We start from the raw sequence: 21232 nt of genomic DNA on the forward strand, positions 1-21232 counted from the left end.
AGGGGGGCAAAAGCCCAAACATAGAGGCAGATTTAAAAACTTATAACGTTGCTAGAATAACAGATTCGTGTCACCATGCATTTTCCTAGGAATATGAGGTCTAAAACTCAAACCCATGCTATTGTTTAAAGACTTCAATTCTCAGACAAGCCTCAGTGATTTGGCAGAAAGACGTACATTTTATGAGGAACAGACCACAAATCTGGAAATTCTGCGAAAATCTGGAAAGTCGAGAGGTAGGGCAAGAAGTTTGGATTTCAGATAGTATACGCTTACAGCGTGGCCGTGGGTACGAACTCTTTCTCCATCACGCGATTTTATTCAGGTTACTAAATGAAAAAGCCTTAACTAAAAAATCTGAAGCCAACCGACGTCACAGACACCCTTTACAATGTACCAGATCTTTTTGCTGTGTGACTTCAGCAGTACTCCCTCAACATCAAACTACTCCAACTCTTGAGCTCGTATTACTGAAGCTGACCTTTAAACGGAGGAGGGATGCAACCATTCCGGACGTAAGGTACGCACGGTCTATGTCACTTGTGTTGTCAAAATGGCTGAACGTAAAGTTTCCACATGTGATGAGCAACAAAGTGACCAGGGGGAAGATGAAGGTATGGACGATGATTTTGAAAGTGAAGAAGAAGATGACGAGGATATGGGGGAAGAGGACGAGACAGAGAAAAAGGTCTATATTCCTGGAAAGCAATCCGTAGAAGAAGGAGAGGAACTTGTGATGGACCAGCAGGCTTACCGGCTGTATCATGAAGCGCAGACTGGTAAACATCTATAATTTTTTTTTTATAATGAATACATTTTCCGCAGTTTTAGTACATGTCAAAGTTCGTAATGTAATTAGAATATAGCTATCGTTTCAAGTACATTAAAGGCTAACATTTTCAGCCCCAAATTCTGTAAGTTCAATGGCTATATTCTAGTGTTTACACTTCTAGCGATGATGGATTGATTCGTAAATTAAGATAAAACTAGTGTAATAGCTGACTATTTTACACTTGTCCAGTACCGGAGGCATTGTCCTCAAGTTTTATAAGAACTGATGAAGATGTTTATAATTGGATATTAAGTGAAATATCTATAAGTACGGAAGTGAGTAAATGTATTATTAGATAGAGAACTTCTCTCGTAGAGCGGCTTACAATCGTCTGAATTTTATAAAAAATCGTATGATATATAGTGGGGGGAAAATGTCATAAAATCAGAAAAAAACTTAACCAGTACGTAAAATCACAGGTGCTTAAGTTGCATTGCAGCAAAAGACTTTGAAGCCATTAGTGTCAGAGCTGCTGTTACTTGTGAGTTTCATTCCCCTAGTTTAAGGGCATCCACAAGTCATACTACCAGCAGTGTTGTACTGTGCTCATAGATTGATACGTTGAATTACTGTGCTTATAGATTGATACATTAAATTACTGTGCTTATAGATTGATACATTGAATTATAAAGGAGTGTATTGTGAAAAGATTGGAAGTGAGATTATTTAAGCATATGGTGGGGTCTGACCTAGCTCGTGTGGGCAAGTGGTAGGCGTAGTGCTAGTCTGTAGAGCCTTTACAAGCCTAGCCCATAGAAGTGCTCTGCAATTGTGCTGCCCAACGTTAGTTCCCAGTGCCTCTATCAAGTAGAGCCACTGGAGTGATCCCCTGGGTGAACTTTCTATTTCTCATCCACTCCTGAATTTAGCAAGTGTTTCTATTAGTGATTCCAACTTGGTGAACTAAACTAAGTAGTGGCTTTGCAGAGAAAGCTGGAGCCTTAAAATTGTCTAGCAGTGAGAAGTGTTTTATTGAGTACTGTGCTGGTTTCATCATTAAGTAGTGCTTGGTCTTAAACCCAGCTATTGGTTCTGTATGTTTACAGTCCACAACATGTGTTGGATTTAAGCTCAGGCCAAGTTGATCATTAAAGGTATTTTTACAGCTCACTCCCTCCAGGTAAAGTTTTGTCACTGGGTCCCATTTTTAAAGAACTCAACAAATTTTATTTTATGTTCCATTTTTGACTCTCTTAGAACACTGATCTTGATGAGTTTACACAGAAATGTTTAATATTAGTTGAAGCTGGTTAAAGCTGTCTTGGAGAACTGTTAGAGCTGATTGAATCTGCATATAGAAAGTAGCAAAAATACAATTCTAGGAGTGAGTGGTACAGTGACTGTATATGTATTTTGTAAGCAGAGGTGGAGAATTGTGAATATGTTGGCAGTATATGTATTTTGTAAGCAGAGGTGGAGAATTGTGAATATGTTGGCAGCAAATCCACTGTCTGGCAGTGTCACTAGAGTAGGGTGCCTTGTTTTATACTTGACTGTTAATTTTTCTCCCTGCATTATTCCATATATCATCTTTGAATTCCTATTTTCAGGATCCTTGCAGCAAGAAGGTGTTGTATGGCAGTGAAGAAAATTTTAGAGAATTTTAAAATCAGTGTTGCATCACAGTAGCTTTGGTTTAAGTTATTGTATATTTATGCTGTGCATGGCAAGTTGTGTATTTATACTGTGCATAGCAAGTTACTCTGCATTCATGGCATTGAGATCAAAACCCATGGTTTGACTAGTGCCTTGGGTGTTGGAGGAGTTGACACTGTGGATGTTGGTGACTGACAACATCTCACTCATCTTGTGGGGCAGGGGTGTCAGTGCAGAGCCTGTAGGGAAATCTGTGATTGACATGTGTCAGGCTTGACAGTGTGGGGTTTGAGGATAAAGTCTTGCTTCTTGTCAGTAAGAGTTCTATTGAACCCTATAGATTGGATCATCTGGGATAGGGTATGCACTGATCTAACTTGGCTTCCACATTCAGTTTTGTTTTATTATACCATATTGTCACCACAAACATGATTTATCATTTTCGTTTTGATTCAGGCGTTTTGCATTATGAACATACATCTTGCCAAGATACAATTGTTCACTGTTTAGATGGTAATAACACATGACCATCATTTAATGTAACTTTTAGAGTGTTACAGTGTATCACATGTATAATGGAATTTAAATTGCAGTAGCCATGTATTTACAAGACAAAATTCAGCCAGTTGATAACTGGTTAACTATGATACACAATTTAGATTAAAAATATTCTCCTCTCTTTGAAGATGTGTAGAGAGGCCACCTGATGATTTTGTATATATGTTCTCCAGTAAACATCCTTTGTCGCATAGCTGTGTTAATTTGTAGATTAATCATGCCTGGAAGAAATGTTTTAACCCTAAACCTGCTCTTGGGGTCTGAAGCATTTAAGATGCCAAGATGAATGATTTTAATGAAGCCAATAGTATGATTATTTGCAGACTGTAAATGAGTAAGAGGCAACCACTCAGTATTTTACTTTTTTTTCCTGAAAAAAAGTCTAGTTTGAATTCCTTAATGCTTTGGAATTTTGTTTGTGTCCCCTTTATGGAAATACACATGTTACCAACTTGGGTGGGCAGTTATATGTTTTAATGTTCAGTGGAGATGAGGAGAGAGTCCAGTCCATTATGCTGTCTTTTATGTGTGTCTGATTCATGGCCTAATGTCTTGAAGGAAGCCATAGGCAGCAATGGCCAAATGAGTCAGGATTTTAAACCCAATCAAAGTTAGTCATCTAGTTAAAAGAGTTTAAATCTGAGATTATTACTGATTTAATCTAAGGGTATCCCTCTTCATACATTCATTAGACCACAAAACCATCATGTTGAGTTAGTATAGGCTGAGAAAAGCAAGGAAGTTGTTTAGTCTTGTTTTTAATGTTAAATGAAACACTCTTAAGGTTCTTTATTGGCTTAGGAATTATCAGTAGGATAAGTTCATAGGTGTGTACCAGGCTAATGGCCCTGAAGCCTTTAGAACCTAGCCCATAGAAGTGCCCTGGCATTGTGCCACCCAACGTTAGTTCCTAGTGCCTCTATCAAGAAGAGCCACAGCAGTGATCCCCGGGGTGAACTTTCTATTTCCCATCCACTCATCAAGATTTCTCTTGAGGGCCAGTGAGGTGCTCTGCTTGACATGTATGGGAAGTCTGTTCCATAGCATAGGCAGTCTCTAGGTTATGAACCTGTCCCTCCAGCATGTTCTGTTGATTGTGATAATGAGGTTGAGGTCTCTGGAGTGTGTGTTGTGGAGGGATTTGGATTTCTTTAGATGTAGAATTTCTAACAGAGCTTGGTCAGACATGGCTTTGTAAGTCAAGCAGAGATCGTCTCTTAGTAGATGATGTGAGACAGAGAATAGCTGGAGTTTTTTGAGTCTGTCTGTGTAGGGCATGTGTTTAAGGCCTAGGATCCTCTTCATGAGGTACTTTGTAGCCTTTCTTGCTGTTGCATGAGGTACTTTGTAGCCTTTCTTGCTGTTGCATGAGGTACTGTGTAGCCTTTCCTGCTGTTGCATGAGGTACTGTGTAGCCTTTCCTGCTGTTGCATGAGGTACTTTGTAGCCTTTCCTGCTGTTGCATGTGTCTAGTGAGGTACATGCCAAATAGGCATTGTACTCAGTGATTGGCCTAATGAGGGAAGAGTAGAGAGAGATGATGACCTCTTTCTTCCTGGATGCAAAACCCTTGGTAATGACATGTGCCACCTAGAAGGACTTTCTGACCACACTGGCAATGTGATGCTCGAAGGAGAGGTTGCTGTCAACCTGTGTCCCCGGATCTCTTACAATGCCTTCAGTGTTCAGTGGGCTCCCATCGATCTGGTAATTAGTGGGAACTGAGTTTTTCCCAAAGGGGATGATGACGCATTTTTTGGCATTAAGCCTAAGGCCATGGTTTCAACACCAGTCATTGGTCTCGGTGAGGTCTTCCTGTAGGATGTCTAAATCACTTGAGGAGTTAATAATGGGTCCCAGCTTGCAGTCATCTGCGAACTTGGTCAGCCAGAGTCCCTCCGTGTTAGCCTGGACTTCTGAGAAGTAGATGCCAAACAGGAGAGGACCCAGGACTAATCCCTGTGGGACTCCACATGTGACTGGTTGGCAGTCTGACTTGGAGTCCACTACTTTCACACTGTGGGTTCTATCTGTGAGCCAGTTTGCAACCCACCTAGTTTGGTGAGTTTATCATTAATTCCTGAGTGGGGAATAGTATCAAAGGCCTTGGCCCAATTGAGTTAGGCTGTATGAACTGCCTTGCTCTCATCCACAGCTCTGGTGACTGACTCAAAGAAGTCAACCAGGTTGAGCAGGCATGATCTACCTTTCACAAAACCAAATTGTGTGGGATCTAGAGTTTGGAGATTCCCTATATCCTTGTTAATTAGGTCCATGATGCACTCCATAGGAGTCTGACATGTAAGGCTAATGGAACGAAAATTCCCAGGGTCTGCAGTCGCTCCCCCTTTATGGAGAGGGATGACTGTGTAGCAGTGCACCATTCGGTAGGGACAAAGCCTGAGGTGAGGCTTTGATTGAACAAGGCACAGAGATGTTGTGCCAGTGCACTTTATAGTTCATGTAGAACACATCCAGGGATATTGTCAGGTCCCATAGAAGCTGTAATCTTGGCCTTGGACAATGCAGCTTTAACCTGTACTGCAGTAATGCTGGGTGCCTGGCATTGTGATTGGTCCTTTGGGGGGAGGGGTAAAGTTGGCACTGAATCTGTCGGTCAGTATGTTGGCAGTATCTGTTGGCTCAGTATAGGAGGTACAATTGTGCAGTAACTCAGAGCAAATCTGGGTATTGCCTTGGAGATTCTTGATATAACTATAGAAGGCTTTGTGGTTGTTTTGAGTGTCTGCTGCAATTCTGCCCTCATAGTTGGCTTTGGAGGTTTTGATGAGGGATCTCAACTTTTTGTTGAGGCTAATAAGGGAGTTTTTCCAGTCTTGGGACTTCACTTTTTTCTGCAACAATTTCTTCCTTCTGTTGTAGAGTTTATTAATGGCAGAGGACCACCAGATTGACTTCCTTTTTTTGGAGGAGAGCATCTTGGTTCTTTTGGGTGTGGCTAGTTCCATGCATTTATGTACGTGTTCGTACAGTGCATTGGTGTATGATTCGGCAGTCCTGCATCTATTTTCCATTGACATGGGTGCCATGAAGTTAGCCGCCTCTGTTTTTAGGAGCCCAAAGTTACCTTTGCGGGGGTGTGGTTGAGATGTGGATTTCCATGGTGATTAGTTTGTGGTCATATCTAACCAGGGAGGTATTGACTATTGGTGTAGAGCAACAGCTGCCCATGTTAGTGATAACCATGTTGAGGATGTTGCTTCCTCTGTTGGGGGTATGAATGAGCTAGTCCAGGGCATTGGAATTGATGAATTCCAGGAAGTGTTGGGCCAGTGTATTGGTGCGCGAGTAGTTTTCCCAGTTGATGGAGGGGTAGTTGGACGTCACCTAGTATGAGAGTGTTGGGTTGGACCCTAACAGTTTCCAGGGTGCTTAGGAATGTGGAGTGAGAGTCTTGGGACATGGTTAGGGAACTACAGTATGCTACGACCTGAATCGGTGTTTTACGCAATGTTAGTTGTACCTGAAGTATCTCAGATGCGTTATGCTGGGCTACTAGTCTGGAGGTGTTCATATACTTTATGAATATGGGGACACCACCATCTTTGGAGCTTTGGTCCATGTTCTGGGGATGAAAGGTGTGGATTGAGTTATAGCCTGGTAGCTCTGGGGTGCTTTCTGCTGATCTGTCAATCTTCTTATCCCAAGCAGACAGATACTGGATCCCCTTAAAATGACACCAGAAACTTAGCCAGTTGTTGAAGTCAATCATTTTCTGCTTTTACTGCGGTATCATTTTGGGTGCTGGTAGGATGCTGCTCAGGGCTAGGGTCATACCTGCCTGGGCCACATAATCCGAGAGCACCTCCATGTCTCTTTTCATGTAGTCCAGGGAGGTAAATCTCAGATCATTCACACCCACATGGACAGTGACAGAGTCATACTTGTACTTGTTGTTGAGTGACCTGAGTGCATGTGTATGTGTTGGATTCTGGCACCTGATAGACAGCTAACTGTTGCCTTCTCCTTACTCAACCTAGTGAGTGGGACATCAGTGTGACTTACTATCGAGTCACCTATGATTACTTTGTTGGGCAAGCTGTTTTGCATTAGGGGCTTATGTTGAGGGACACACTGTGTAAGTGAGCTATGTGTCTTGTGATTTGTGTTGTGTTGTGGTGGTCGAGTGCGTTTCTGCCTTGGAGGTCTGTGCTGTTTGGGTAGCTTTCTTTTGAGAGCTCCATGAAAGTGGGTGTGTGGTTTGTGTTTTTAATGTGAGAGCTGTGATGGTGGGTGTTCTTGAGGGCTATGTGTTGCATGTGCTGTGGTGCAGGTGTTGACCTTCTCCTCTTGACCAACTCTTCTGGTCTTTGCTTGAGAGTGCATGGCTTCCAATTTGGATATACAAGAGCATCTCTCACAAGTCTGAGTGTTGGGAGGTAAGAGGAGAGGTTTGTCTGTGTACATGAGGCAGTTGTTATACTGCCTCAGAATGCCCAAGTTCACCAGGTTAATAGGAGAAAGCACAGGGAACTGACCTTTAGGCATGCCAGGAAAGATGGTCGTTATTATTAATTATACCATGACCCCCCCAAAACGTGCACGCTGATTGGCCAGCGTGCACATTGTAAATCGAGTTATACTAATGGAAAAAGGTCTGGTCGCCCGGACTTTTTTCCATTAGTATAACTCTACTTTTAAAACACTGTCTCGCTATGTTAAATGGGTTTAACATAGCGAGACAGCTTTAAAATAAGCAACGGAGATCTTCGCTGCTTATTTTAGCTGTCTCGCCATGCTAAACCCATTTAACATAGCGAGACAGGTTTTAAAAAAAGCAACGGAGAAAGCAAGATCTCTGTTGCTTTTTAGCAGCTATGTTAAATGGGTTTAACATAGCAAGACAGTTTTAAAATAAGCAACGGACATCTCCGCTGCTTATTTTAAACTGTCTCGCCATGTTAAACCCATTTAACATAGCGAAAACAGTAAAAAGCAACGGAGATCTTGCTTTCTCCGTTGCTTTTGCTCACAGTTCTGATGTACCGCGCCGCGCAGTACATCAGAACTGCCGCGATGCCAGACATCTGCGGAAGGGCAGTAAACAGGCATTATATATGCCATTATTTAAGAAAAGTAATAGTTTCTTTTCTTAAATAATGTCATAGTATAATAATAACTGACGCCTGGTGGGTAATGTTATTACCCACGGTTGGCTTTGTTTGGTCTCGGCGCCTCGGGACCAAACCACGCCAACCGTGGGTAAATCCAGCATTACCCACACCCAGGCGTGGGTTATTGCTATAGTACTGGAGCTATGTCCTTATATATTCCTTTTACAGGAAAAATGTCACTCAAGGTGTCTGTCTGTACAGAGCACTGCCAAAGATTTGAGGGGAAATAAATACGTAGACCCTGAAAATGTAAAGATGAAGTATTTAGGCAGATATTCTGAAATTAGGAAGAAATTGAGCAGTACTTACTGAAAAATAAAGAATTAGCTTGTCAAGAAGTGATGAAAAGAGGGGAATCACATAAATAGCTTCTGCCTGGCTACTACTAATTCTGGTCTCATAACATGTTCTGGCTCAGGAACCCAGGTTAGGATATTTGTACTGTAAACTTACTTTTCTTGTTCTTATTGTGGAATCAAGTATTGTTCTGTCCAGTTGTAACCGTGTAATGACACTCCAAATTATACTTGCGTACTCCAAAATACTTATGTTTTAATTTCATTCACTACTATGTTACAACACCTTCCTCAAATATTATTATTTTGTCCTCTATATTATTGTGTTGCTCAAATGTTATTATTATTTTTTCTATATTACTGTGTTTTAGTAGTTTTTGAAAACCGTATTGTACTTGTTAACGTTGTTATTAGCTTTGTGTAATTGTATATGGAGCTTTTCTCCCTGGGCCTCTATAGAAAACAGGCTCATTCTGGCCCAATGGACTTTCCAGGTTAACAAACTGCAAATAAATAAAATAAAAATGAGCTAAGGGAGGCCTTTCTGGTTTTAAGTAGAGACAAAAATCTTACTAACTTGACGATAAAGAAAGTAGAGGTTGGATATCTTGGAGTAGCTGTTGTGTATAGGAAGTCATACCTAGTTGCCTCCTAAGTGAAGGATAAGTAGTGCAAAATTAGAGCCCTATAAACTGGGGCCAGCTTGGACAGTCTGTGAGAAAGCAGTGACTAGTAACTCTAGATGGTGCACTTAGGAAATGAGTGATGTTTTGCTGCAGTAATTTGGGCACTAAGAATGATACGAGAGAGTAGAATAAAACAATACTGTATTTGATGTAAATATGCTGAGCATTGAACTGGAAGATAAACAGCACAACCTTTGGATGGTGTACTGAATATTAAAAGGCAGGGTGATGTTGTAGGACACTTTATTGAGAGAGTTAATGATGAAATGAGAGGAGATACAATGTATATCCTGATTAGATGCCTGATAGAATGAATATGTCTCTTTGCAAGAGGTCTCATTTATATTTATTTCTTAAGAAATCACTTTTAAATATTCTCTGCAGTTCAGTGTGTTTAGAGTCTTTCTAGTTTTCATGCCATCACTTAAAATGGGTGAATTCCATGTGATATACAAGTAAATAATGCAAACAGAGAGTACATTTACAAGGGAGCACTTTAGGATCCATTGTTGAGGATTTTGCATGGCATTTCTAGGATGTGGGTTTCATTTGTGATGTCCAGTCATGCTTCCATGGAGTTTACATGTTCTGCTCATGTTCACTTGGATATTCTCCTCCACTTTCTAGAATTGTGTTGGTTAAATTAGTTATTCTGATGTTGCATACATTAGGTTTTATTCATTTATTTGTTGTTTGTGGGGAAGGTCTGACTGGGCCCACAGGGTACTCATTTTCAGTGGAGGCCCAGGGAGTAAAGCTCCAGGGTACATCACAAATAGCATTCCATAAATGTTATACGTTACAAAATTATTACAAGACATTTTAAATTATGAAATCATATAGGCATAGTGTGTTAAGCATAATACAGTAATACATATTTTGTTTACAAATATTATATAGCAGCAAAAACATTGTTGCATAAAATCGTCAATATCATCAACCCCTTTTTTCCCCTTTGCTACATGGGGTCGGCACATTCTCTCTCTATTCATTGCTGTTCTTCTACCTTCTTTGACATGTCTGTTGGCCTTTTTCTCGCACAGTCCATCTGTCTCTTTGTTAGTTCCTCTTGCAGTCTACCTTTTAGTCCCAAATTATCTTCACCAGCTTGTCACATTCTTTCCCGTACATGTGCACGAACCTTTCTCTTTGACCTTTTCTGCAACTGGAGTTCAATTTTTCTATACTAAAAATGAATCTGAAATAAAGGAGATGGATAGGAGATTTTAAGAAAGCATTTATCTTTGCTTTCACCTGTGTGGATCATACCTTGTTGGAAAAGAGTCGGCAGTGGGCTTAAGTTACCTGTTAATAGTTAAAGCATGGGGACCATCTAGTAGCAAAAAGAAGCCCTCATGTCAGCCTAAGTATCGGAGAGCTGTTGGAGAGAGAGGAAGAGATGCAGGTATAGGTGGCAAAGCTTGGTGCCAAAGAGAGTAGTTGCCATGAGCCGTAAAATGGAAATGTTGTATGTGCTATAAAGTATGAATGGTATACTGAATGTACAGTCAGAAGTTGTAATGCTGCAGTCTGCCTAGTACAGCAGCTAGTATAGTGCATTCCATAGCAAAGAGATGTACATCTAGTACAGCTTGTTTAGCAAGAAAGAGGATATCATTGAACAGTGTTACAGTGCGGAAACATTAACATTACTGGTACTGGTGTATTTGGTTTAGAAGACCATCAGCAGGATTAAAAAATTAATCTGCAGCACTTAAGAAAATAAAATAGTAAAGATGCATTTAATTTTAGTTTGCTGTGCCTCGAAATCTTGACGTGTTGGAAAGTAAGACACAGTGCTGGCTACCCATGCTGTGAGAATAAAATGATTCAGTAAAGTAGTTGGTGTCGAGATGAGATGCAGTTTTTTCCTAATATAGATTTTTGTCAAAAATTTTATCAAACTGTATGTAATAACATTAACATTTAACTGTAATTGTAATAATAAATAAATGAAAGATAAAGCTTAGGATGGATTTGGATAATTCCTGTCTGTGTTTACATTCGAGTTCATCAGAGTGAAAAGGAAAATCTTAAGATGGAAAAAACGAGTTCTTGTATGGATATGGATGTTTGTCACTCCTTCACCTTTCAACAATTTCCAAGATTCTTAAAGTGTAGTTTTTTGAATTGCTTCCATATGGAGCTGTTGCCTTTTGTTTTCCATTCTTTAGCAGTAATAGTCTTCTGAACCCTCTTTAGTTTGACTTGTACCTGTTTAGGAGACAGCTTCCCCTTGTTATTCATGACAAGTATACTTCAAATGTCCTTTGTTCTCCAAAAATATTCCTAGCTAATTTTGTCTGGGTCCAGATGTCTAGTTTTGGGACAATTCCAGTACATCCGTGTATAGTCTTGCTTCCTGTTGGTTACATTTTCAGCATGAAGAGTTTCACTTCTTACCTTCTTTAAACAGCTTCTTTTGGATTTGGGTACTACCTGACTACCGTCTTGGTATTCTAATCACATTGAACATTGCCATCAACCACATTTTCCCATTTTCTACAAGGGATCAGAGTATCAGGTCAACTGTTGCCATTTCTGTCTTGAATGCCACTTTCCTACTTTCTTTTATAGTTAGGCCTGACTATCACAGGTCATCTCTCATAAAATCCATCCACTTGTTTCTGGATGTCATTACTTCATCTTGCCTTGTTCCTGTCTGTCTAAAATCTTCACCAGTTTATCTTCTGCTTTCTTTTATGTGTGCCTGTGCCTGAACTTAAACAATTGTAGCTACTTGGCCTTCTGCTCTGATGTCCTCATTTCTTGTCTGTCCCATAATATACATCTTACTGAGCATCTCAGACACATCACCACTACCTCTAGCTTTCTCAGCTATTCTGCTTCCACAGCCCAGGTTTCTGTACTATACAGAAGTATTAGTCACACACCTTACTTTTCAGCTTCTTTGGCATTCTTCTGTCACACACTACCCCTGGTAATCTGTGCCATTTGGTTGCAGCCCTTTGATTTTAGCTTTCACCTCCTTTTTCAGGCTTTCCTTCTCCTCAATCACCCCTCCCAGACACTTGAAGCCATTAAACTGTTCCACTATTTCCATTATTTATCAGTTTTCACCTTGTTATGATTTTTCCTCCATTTGCTGTCATTTCAACTGTCTTATGTGTACTTTTGGTTTCATCAGTGTTGCTGTATTCCATTCTCCTATCATTTGGTGAAGTTCTTGTTCCTGCATGTAATGCCTCATTGTCTGTATACGCCAGTTTTGTTGATCTGTCTTCTTCAACCTGTTTGATTAATGTAGTCCCTCATCAGTATGAATGCCAGTGAACTCGAAGCTGAAAGCTTATGTGCACCCACTCCCACTCTGAGTCCAAGCAGTTTTTGTTTTTGTGCCATTGTTTCTAGGACTTTGAACCATTGCAGGACTGTCTAAATTAGCTTTCTTGGTACTGGTGTTGTCTGCTTTCTCCAAGATTATGAATGTTAAGTTGTAGTTTTTCATCATCTCTAGCTTCTTTACAACTGTCTGTCTTTCTCACTGCAAACATCAGGTCAGTTGTGCTGCATCCCCATCTGAAGTGCTAGTCTCCCATTTTACTTAGAACTTTCAGTGTGTCAGGAATTTGATATTTCTGTATCTCCCAGGGCTGTGAGTGTCCCCATTGGTCTTGTACACTGGCACTAGAATGGTTTTTCCTGTCATCTGGGATACACCTTTCTCTCCATACTTTTGTAAGTGGTCCCTGACTTGCAACATGTTTTTGTAATGTCTTTTTTAAATTATCACTTAAGACGTAGGCAGACATACACTAATATAAAAAACAAAACAAACCATATTAACATATCGCACTTTATCTTGTATTCTCTTTCTTAGCCTGGTCCATCTTTTCTGTCTCACTTTTTCCTGCACTCCTTCTTTCCTTTAACTTCCTGGACTTCTGCATTCCACCACCAGCTTTTCATCGGTACCTTATTTCCTTAACTGGCTCAGGTGCATGTCTGTTTTGTAGTCCTCAAGCGTGCTGTTTTGATGTGCTGCTGTTCCCCTTCAGCTCCACCCATTTTGTCATCTTCCTGAGGTGCTAGAGCTTGGAGAATTTCCTTGAACTCCTGTGCTTTCCCTCCAGTCACCTTCCAGGTTTACAGCCTAGTGACCATTGACTGTAGAGCCTCCTCTGACTACTACTTGCAGCTGATTGTGGCAACCAGCAGTTTATGCTGTAGGCCCACTGTTTCACTGGAGTTTCCCTATCCTTACTAGGAGAAAGTCTGCCTGAGTTGCACGTTGGCCACTCTTGTATGTGATTTTGTGACTGTCTTCAAAACCATGTGTTGTCCACCATCAAGCTAGTTGTCAATAAGAAGTCTAAAATGGGCTGTCATTCTTTATTCCTGTTGCCCTGCCAATGTAGACCCAGGTAATCTTCATATCTTTTTCTGTTTGTCCCAATATGTGCATTCATGTCTTCTGTTTTCAACACCAACTCATGTCTTGCTTATCTATTCGGTCTTGAAACGGCTGCCTGAATCTTCTTGATGTCACAACCCTTTGGCATAGGCTGAGATTGTAAATGCTGCACTGTCCATACAGTGGAGGCTTATTGCCCTCAGTCTGTGACTACATCTGATGACAATCTTCACTGTCTTCTGAAGCCTCTAACTCACCACAATTTCTACACCATTTCTAATTTTGTTCTCCTCCTGAGTAGTAGATTCTGGTTCCCAAGCCAAGTGGCTTTGCTGTACTGCCCATGTATCTTGTCCTCTGGATATGGATACAGAGGATGGCCAGCCTCTTCCTTACCATTTTGGCATCTGCTTCCAAGCTGCATACTGTCAGTGAACCTATATTGAGTGTAGCAGCCCTTGGTTCAGGTTTAACAAGTTGTGGTTTATGTCCAACTTTCACTCAATAGAGCTATCCCAGGTAACTCAAGCTGGGCAGCTGGACATCAACTAGCCAATAGCTTACTGATCAAAGGCTGCTGAACGTTGACAGACGCACTCTGGTCAATAAAGCACCCCCCCCTCCCATCATTAGCTTGGATCCCTAGTGTAGGTCAGAGAGTAGATTGATTTCCTCAAGTCTCCCACTGTTATTCTATGCAGGCTTGGGAGCGTTTTTGCCAGCAGGTTTGTGGTCAATTTTTTGAATTCCGAAAAGATTCCAATCAGTTTTTTTTTGTTTTGTATCTTTTTTATTAATACCTTTTGTGAACAGAGTTTGCCTAGTATAACAATTTTGTTAGTTCTTTCCACTGTCAGGTTGCCATCTTGTTTTTGGCATTTCCTTGCCATTTTAGGGTTGTGTGCATGCTGAATCTGTTGAGTTGTGATTGAAAGTTTCTTGGGTGACTTTTTTTTCCTGGCAGTTAGGGAATTTGCTGAGTGGTTTTCAGTATAAAAATGTATTTTGTAAATTTAAGAAGCAAATTTCTCTCTACATTTGATAGAGCAATTAATTGCGACCTTTTATGACCTATTTCACTGTAAAACCTTACAGACGAGAACGATTGATTAATCTGATTCTCCAAGGGCTATTGCCCAGTGTATTCTCTGCTGTTTCACAAGGTACGAAAGAAAAGAGTAAGGCTGGTGATGGTGATACAGTCGGCATTGCAGATACTGCTGCTTTTAAAGCTCACTATATGGATGTCTTTCCTCTTGATCTTATCGCTGGACAATGGAGTAGTGCTGCTTAGCCTTTTCCCCTAAGGTTTATCTCTGTTATAAATTATAATAGTTTGGAAACTTCTCCTTAGAAAGAGAGTGAGCAGTCTTCAGAGAGAGAGCTCAGGCCTCATCTGTGTACTCTCCTCCTGTGGAGTTCCTCAAGGCACCATTTTGGGTCTGTCCTTCACTGTGTACGTAGTGTCCCTGGGAGAGGAGGCCTGCATTATCACTGCAGTGTATATTTCTTTGCAAATGGACAAAGCCATGAGTAAAAGTAGGACAAAGGCACAAAAATAGGGACAGTTTTTAAATATTGCTCTTACAAACTTAGAAAGTTGATAGAATAACAGATCTTACAAACAAACTTAGAAAGTTGATAGAATAACAGGTTTTGCATTAGCATGAATTTTCTGAAGGGTATGAAATCTGAAACTCAAGTGTCTGTCATTATTTCCTAACTTCTCTCTATAGTGATTTACAACAAATTTATGAAAAACAGACAAAAAATATGAGGCAAAAATCTGGACGTTCTGCGAAAATCTGTATAGTTGAGAAGGTATGCTGCTGTGCTGATTGGTGCTCTGCAGTTTACCTTTCCTTCCCTCGGGGGTGTATGACAGGTGTGAATTCCTTGGTAGATAATCTTGACTGTGTCCATCATTAGAAGCAGTGTTATTAGATCAAACACAACTCATCAGAGATTGTCACCTTGGCTGTGCTTGCTGCACTTACAAATCCTAATTGTATACCCCTGAAGCCTTCTGCTATTTATAGAGGGTATTTGGCTTGAATGTGTATCAGACGTGCATAAACCTGTCATCAGGGACAATAGATACTGTACTTGAGGTTCATTTGCCCTGATGACAGGTTTATACTTGAGGCCATGTACTTTCATTTGTCCTTGTGTTACCTTCTTAGGAACGCAGCCCAGGCCATGTACTTTCTACCATCTGAATGCATTGTTGAGGCCTTAGATTTCTTCCTGTCTGGATTACTTTAGCTCCCTATGCCAGTGGCTTTCTAACCAAGAATTTGAACTGTTACACCTGCTTCAAAACCCAATTACTGGGCTTCTAATAGGCACAGGTTGGTTCTGTACTATTACTTCTGTAGAACCTATTGTGCTACCTATTATGTACAAGGTACTTGTATTGTTTTTTTCTTGCCCTGTATGATTTGGGTTCTTTCTGTCTCGGAAAGTTGCTTGTGTCATACTCTTCAGTCATTTCCCTCTACTCTGCAGGTTTTTGGTCCCTAATGGTCCTAAAGGGGTAGGCCTTGAATCCTGAAGGATTCAATCATCCTCTGTCCACGCTCTGAATGTCTTGCTGTGAACATCTTCAAGACGTTCCTGAAGGCTTTTCAATATGCTTTCAGTTGTACTATTTTGATACTTATTTTTTGTGGGTATTTTAAATGTAACTTCAGAATGTCACCATAAAACTATACTGTTTGTGTAGTTTTCTGTAGTATTTTTGTAATCTTTACTATAAGTTTGTATATATGTAAGCATTTTGCAATAAGTATATATTGGGCTGCGCAGTGGTACAGCGGTTAATGCTGTTTTGTCACAGCAAGAGGTTCTCCGGTTCGATTCTCGGCTGGGGTGCCTTCTGTGTGGAGTTTACAAATAACACAGTAGCTAAGTGCCAGCATGGTTTTAGGCCATCACATAGCACCACTACCACCCTGTTATCCTTTACAGATGTTATAAATAGAAATTGCAATAACAACAACCTCTCATCTGCACTCTTTATTGACCTCTCAAAAGCTTTTGATATGGTAAACCATACCCTTCTTATCAACATTCTTGAATCCTTTTCCCTTGACTCTCTGGCTATTAAATGGTTCATGTCCTACCTAACCAATAGACAACAAGCAGTTCTCTGGGGAAAATAATATATCATCCTTCTACCAGTCACCCTCGGAGTCCCTCAAGGCTCTATTCTAGGCCCACTCCTCCTTTTTTCTCATTTTTATCAACAACCTCCATGTAGCAATCCCACAAGCCACCTGCATTCAATATGCAGATGATTCAACATTAATATGCTCAGCAAGCTCCCCATCTGAACTACATTCTTTGACTCAGAATGTATTCAGCACAGTTGAAACATGGTTCACAAAACGTTGCCTCCTTCTCAGTGCTAAAAAAAACCAAGATCCTTCTCTTTACACCCACCAGTAAGTCCTTCCCTATAGATTTCTCTGTCATTTCCAATAATCGCACAACCATATACCCCGACTCTACCGCCAAGTTGTTAGGAATTACTATTGACAATAACCTTACGATCGATACCCACATAAATAATACCATAAAAACTGTCAACAGAAAAATAGGCTCCTTATATCGATCAAAACTTTCCTAACTCCAATAGCCAGAACCAAGATTGCACACTCCCATTTAATTTCAACTCTTCTATATGCCTGTCCCATATACACTAACCTCAAAAAAAAATACCTTGTCAAACTATCTCATGCCTACAACAACATCTCCAGATTTGCCACTGGCAATCCTTTTAGAACTCACCACTGTTTAAATCTAATGCAGCTAGGCTGGCTTGAACTTCAAAACCATCTGAATATCTCCCAACTAACCATTGCCCACAAGATATTTTATCAACCTAACAGCACTCCTGTACTATCTAATCTCATTATCTCCTATAAAAATCTAAACTCCCTACGCTCTTCTAGCAAACTTCTAGCTAGCATAACCAAGACTAACAGCACAGCTGGTGATTCCTTGTTTTCTAACACAGTGGGGAAAAAACTGGAACCTACTCCCCAATGAACTAACGTCACTTTCTTCCTTGCCTCTCTTTAAACAAAACCTCAAAAGACACCTTAAAACACACTGGTTATGCCCCTGCAGTAACCCTGACTAACCTTCTGGTTTTGCTAGTATTATTTCCACCTCCTACTGTATGTTCCAAACTCTAATGCATACTTTTTGAAGCAGAACATGAACTGGTGAACACAATAGAACATATTGGTGGAATCTATCCTGTTGATTATCACAAAACATTCTTATTTTCATAATCTTATCATACCCTTTTGTCGCTTTTATTTGTGTAAATAACACATACTTTTGTCACTTTTATATTGGTGTAAATACCATCTTTTATCTCCATTTTTTATTCACTGCTTCTTGTTTTTATTGAACTACTTTCATTTACTATGTATCAACTATGATTTGCATCGTTTGTATTGTATTTCAAATTTATAATCAAATTGTTTACTACTGGAGCTTTTCTCACCGGGCCTCTACTGAAAATGGAAATATATCCAGTTAGACTAGCCCGGTTAACAAATGTAATATAAATAAATAAATAAATTTACATGTTCTCCCTACGTTCACGTGGGTTTCCTCCGGGTACTCTGGTTTCCTAAAGACATGCTTCTGGAGCATTTCTCCCTGGGCCTTTGCTGAAAACAGGATCTGTGGAACCTAGTCGGACTTTCCCGGTCAACAAATGTTAAATAAATAAGTACATACATACATACATACATACATAAAATAAGTTCATATTGAATTTAGAAAGCCTGACTGACCCAAATGCTGTGATTTTACACTGACTTGTCAAGTGAGCTGTGTCCAATGTACTCCTCCCCACTTTAACTTTCCATGTTCTGTAAGATAAGCATGTTCTGAGCCAGTTAATTGCATACCAGTTAACTCAGTGTAACAGCTTTTGCTTGGTCTGATATTCTGTGAGAATGTGGGCCTTCATTAGTGGCAGCAGACTTTAATTGCACAGTTTAGAAAACAGGATCTTCCCTTCAGAAATCTCATATTGATAAATGCTTTATTTCTCCAGTTCTTTGTCAGAACTTGAAAATCCAGAAAAGTACTCCACATAGTATCCTGGAACAGATACACTTCTTGTATCAGGTACCTTGGCAGTTGCTAAACTACATAAAACCTGGAAAAAATATGTTCATTAGTTAATAAAGATGCAGTTAGGGCTGCATCTGATTCAAATGACAACCATAATGTCTTCTTCAACTATGTTAAGAAAAAAAGTTACCAACAATTATGTGCCAAACTTGTCTTTAATGATACTGCCTTCTGCTACTGAAGTAGTTACTGGTATTCTTAACAGACCAAATTCTGTTAGTCTCTTACAGTATTTTGTGATGGATTTAGCTTCTCGATGATTTCCTTGTCCGTATGTTCAGTAAGGACATTTGCGCCACACAATATTAGGATGCTGTTAGAAACACCAAATGCTTGATGCAGAAAATCAATAAATCCAGCTATTTTGCAATTATTTAAAGTGCGTATTTTATTCATAGTAGCAGTCTGAAACTGAACATTAGAAAAACTGAAGCATACATTATAGTGTTAAAAAGGATGTAACCTTAAAATGCTGTGAACCAAAAAATTAATAAGGAAGGCACTTGTATCCAAAAAGAGCATCTTTATTGCTAAAACCTGTAAGCTTTTTTATTCATCTCTAACAATCCTTTTGGGCTGAGACTTCATCAGACTACAAAAACACATTCTAAACTTAATATTCAAAAAAATTTGATATTAACAAATCACGACTGAAATATGATACGCTGTCAGGCATTTTAAGTGAAATTTAAAATTTACGGTGGAATTCGTTCCAAAACATGCTGTTGAATTCAGCACAACTTGCTACTTGTATTACAAGTAATCATCCCCACTGAATTCTACTGCAACTGTTCAAACAATTAAAAAGACCCACCAAAAACGTAGCTCCTTTTACAGTGCAAAACTCCACCAAAAACTTGGCTTCCTTTACATGGCAAATACACCACCTCTAACGCAAAACAATGTAACAACACACAAGCATATGTGGAGGTACTCAATAGAAGCCTACCAAAAGATCAGAGACCTCACAAGCGTAAACCATTTGCACACACTGTAAAGCAAATAGAATCCACTACGTACACACACACACACACACACACTATATATATATATCGCCAGGCTAGACAAGGAGAAGGTCATGGTCAGCTGCTTGTCAGGTGCTAGGATCCGTCAAATCACAGCCTTCCTCGACTAGTTTAGACCAGTTTACAGGCATTGCTGTATTCTGGGCTGTGGTGTAGTTCCTGTGTTGTCCATTACCTTACTTGGATAGAAGGACGTTTCTTTGCTCACCAGTGGGAGTGGGGAGCCTTGAGCAGCCTACCTGTCCTTGGGGGAAGTGACCTCCGCACAAGAAGCTGTAGTAATTGGTTGTTTGGGACCATTCCTAGCTCTTTTGTAGTTCACTGCTTAAAATCCGCGTTTGCACGGCTTTTTGCGCAACGCCGGTTAAACAAGGTTAAACTTTTTCTGGCTCCGCCAAGTCTGTTCTTCAAATTTTCCCTTAAGGAAGCTCTACTCTTAGTAAAACCAGACTACTCACTGTATTATAAGCCTAGCACTTGTTCTCATTACTTCTCTACTAAGTAAGCACTCTCGCACTAAGTAAAGCACTACATCTACTTACCACCCCTGTGAATACCCACCTCCCTTAAAGGTATACCACCCCCTTATACTGTTCTAGCATGTCGAGTGGTAGATTACTGGCGTCGGCTCCAGTTCAGCTGGTCAATCTGGGCATCTTGAGACAATGCTACAATTGTCTCATGTACACAGACAACCCTCTCCTCCTCCCAACAAACACAATTACATGTGAGAGATGCAACTATATAGCCAAACTGGAGGCTGAACTCTCTCAACTCAGGGCTGGCATGACCAGACAGGAGGAGATGGCAACCACACACACAACAATCCCAGTCCCACATAGACCTACCACAACTGCAAACCAAACACATAAAAACACAAAGACATACTCGGAGGCTCTAATAAAAAACTTAACAAAACAACAGAGGCTCCCAAAGCGGACATCCAAAAATCCACCACCTCAAAACAAAACAAATGCAACACATACTTCAATAAATCAGTGTGTTGACCAGTCGCAGCCCTTAAGGCCAAACACCTTGCCTGATACACTAGTAATAGGTGACTCCATAGTCAGACACACTGATGTCCCACTGACCAGGCTGAACAAGGAGAAGGTGACTGTGAGCTGTCTATCGGGGGCTAGGATCCGCCACATAACACACGCACTCAGGTCACTCCAAAGCAAGTACAAATATGACTCTGTCATTGTCCATGCTGGTGTGAATGACCTGAGACGTACCTCCCTGGACTGCATGAAAAGAGACATAGAGGAGCTCTCCGATTATGTAACCCAGGCTGGTATGACCCTGACTCTGAGCAGCATCTTGCCCTCACCAAGAATGATACCACAATGCAAAGACAAGATGATCAGCTTTAACAATTGGCTCGAGTACTGGTGTCATTCTAAGGGGATCCCTGCCTGGGATGATATGTTGGACAAGCCATGCTGCTTCGCAAGGGATGGCTTACACCTGTCACCACTGGGCTTCTGGATATTGGCTAAGGCTCTTTCCACCCCCATAATGCCTTTTTTAGGCAAGGCTCAAAAGACAAACCCACCTCCTTAGAAA

The 21232-nt window shown here is 40.4% G+C and overlaps 1 protein-coding gene across 1 annotated transcript in view; it reads left to right on the forward strand.

Annotated features, from left to right (window-relative positions):
• The first annotated feature begins 310 nt into the window (after positions 1-310).
• Positions 311-21232, forward strand: part of GRWD1 (glutamate rich WD repeat containing 1) — a 296620-nt gene continuing 275698 nt past the window's right edge. The window contains exon 1 of the mRNA XM_044081555.1: positions 311-779. Coding sequence (XP_043937490.1) covers positions 554-779 — 226 coding nt within the window. The 5' untranslated portion in view covers positions 311-553. The remainder of the gene's footprint in view (positions 780-21232) is intronic.

The sequence above is a fragment of the Protopterus annectens genome, chromosome 1.part1 (genome assembly GCF_019279795.1).
Source record: "Protopterus annectens isolate FY-2018-M chromosome 1.part1, PAN1.0, whole genome shotgun sequence".
Lineage (NCBI taxonomy): Eukaryota > Metazoa > Chordata > Ceratodontiformes > Protopteridae > Protopterus > Protopterus annectens.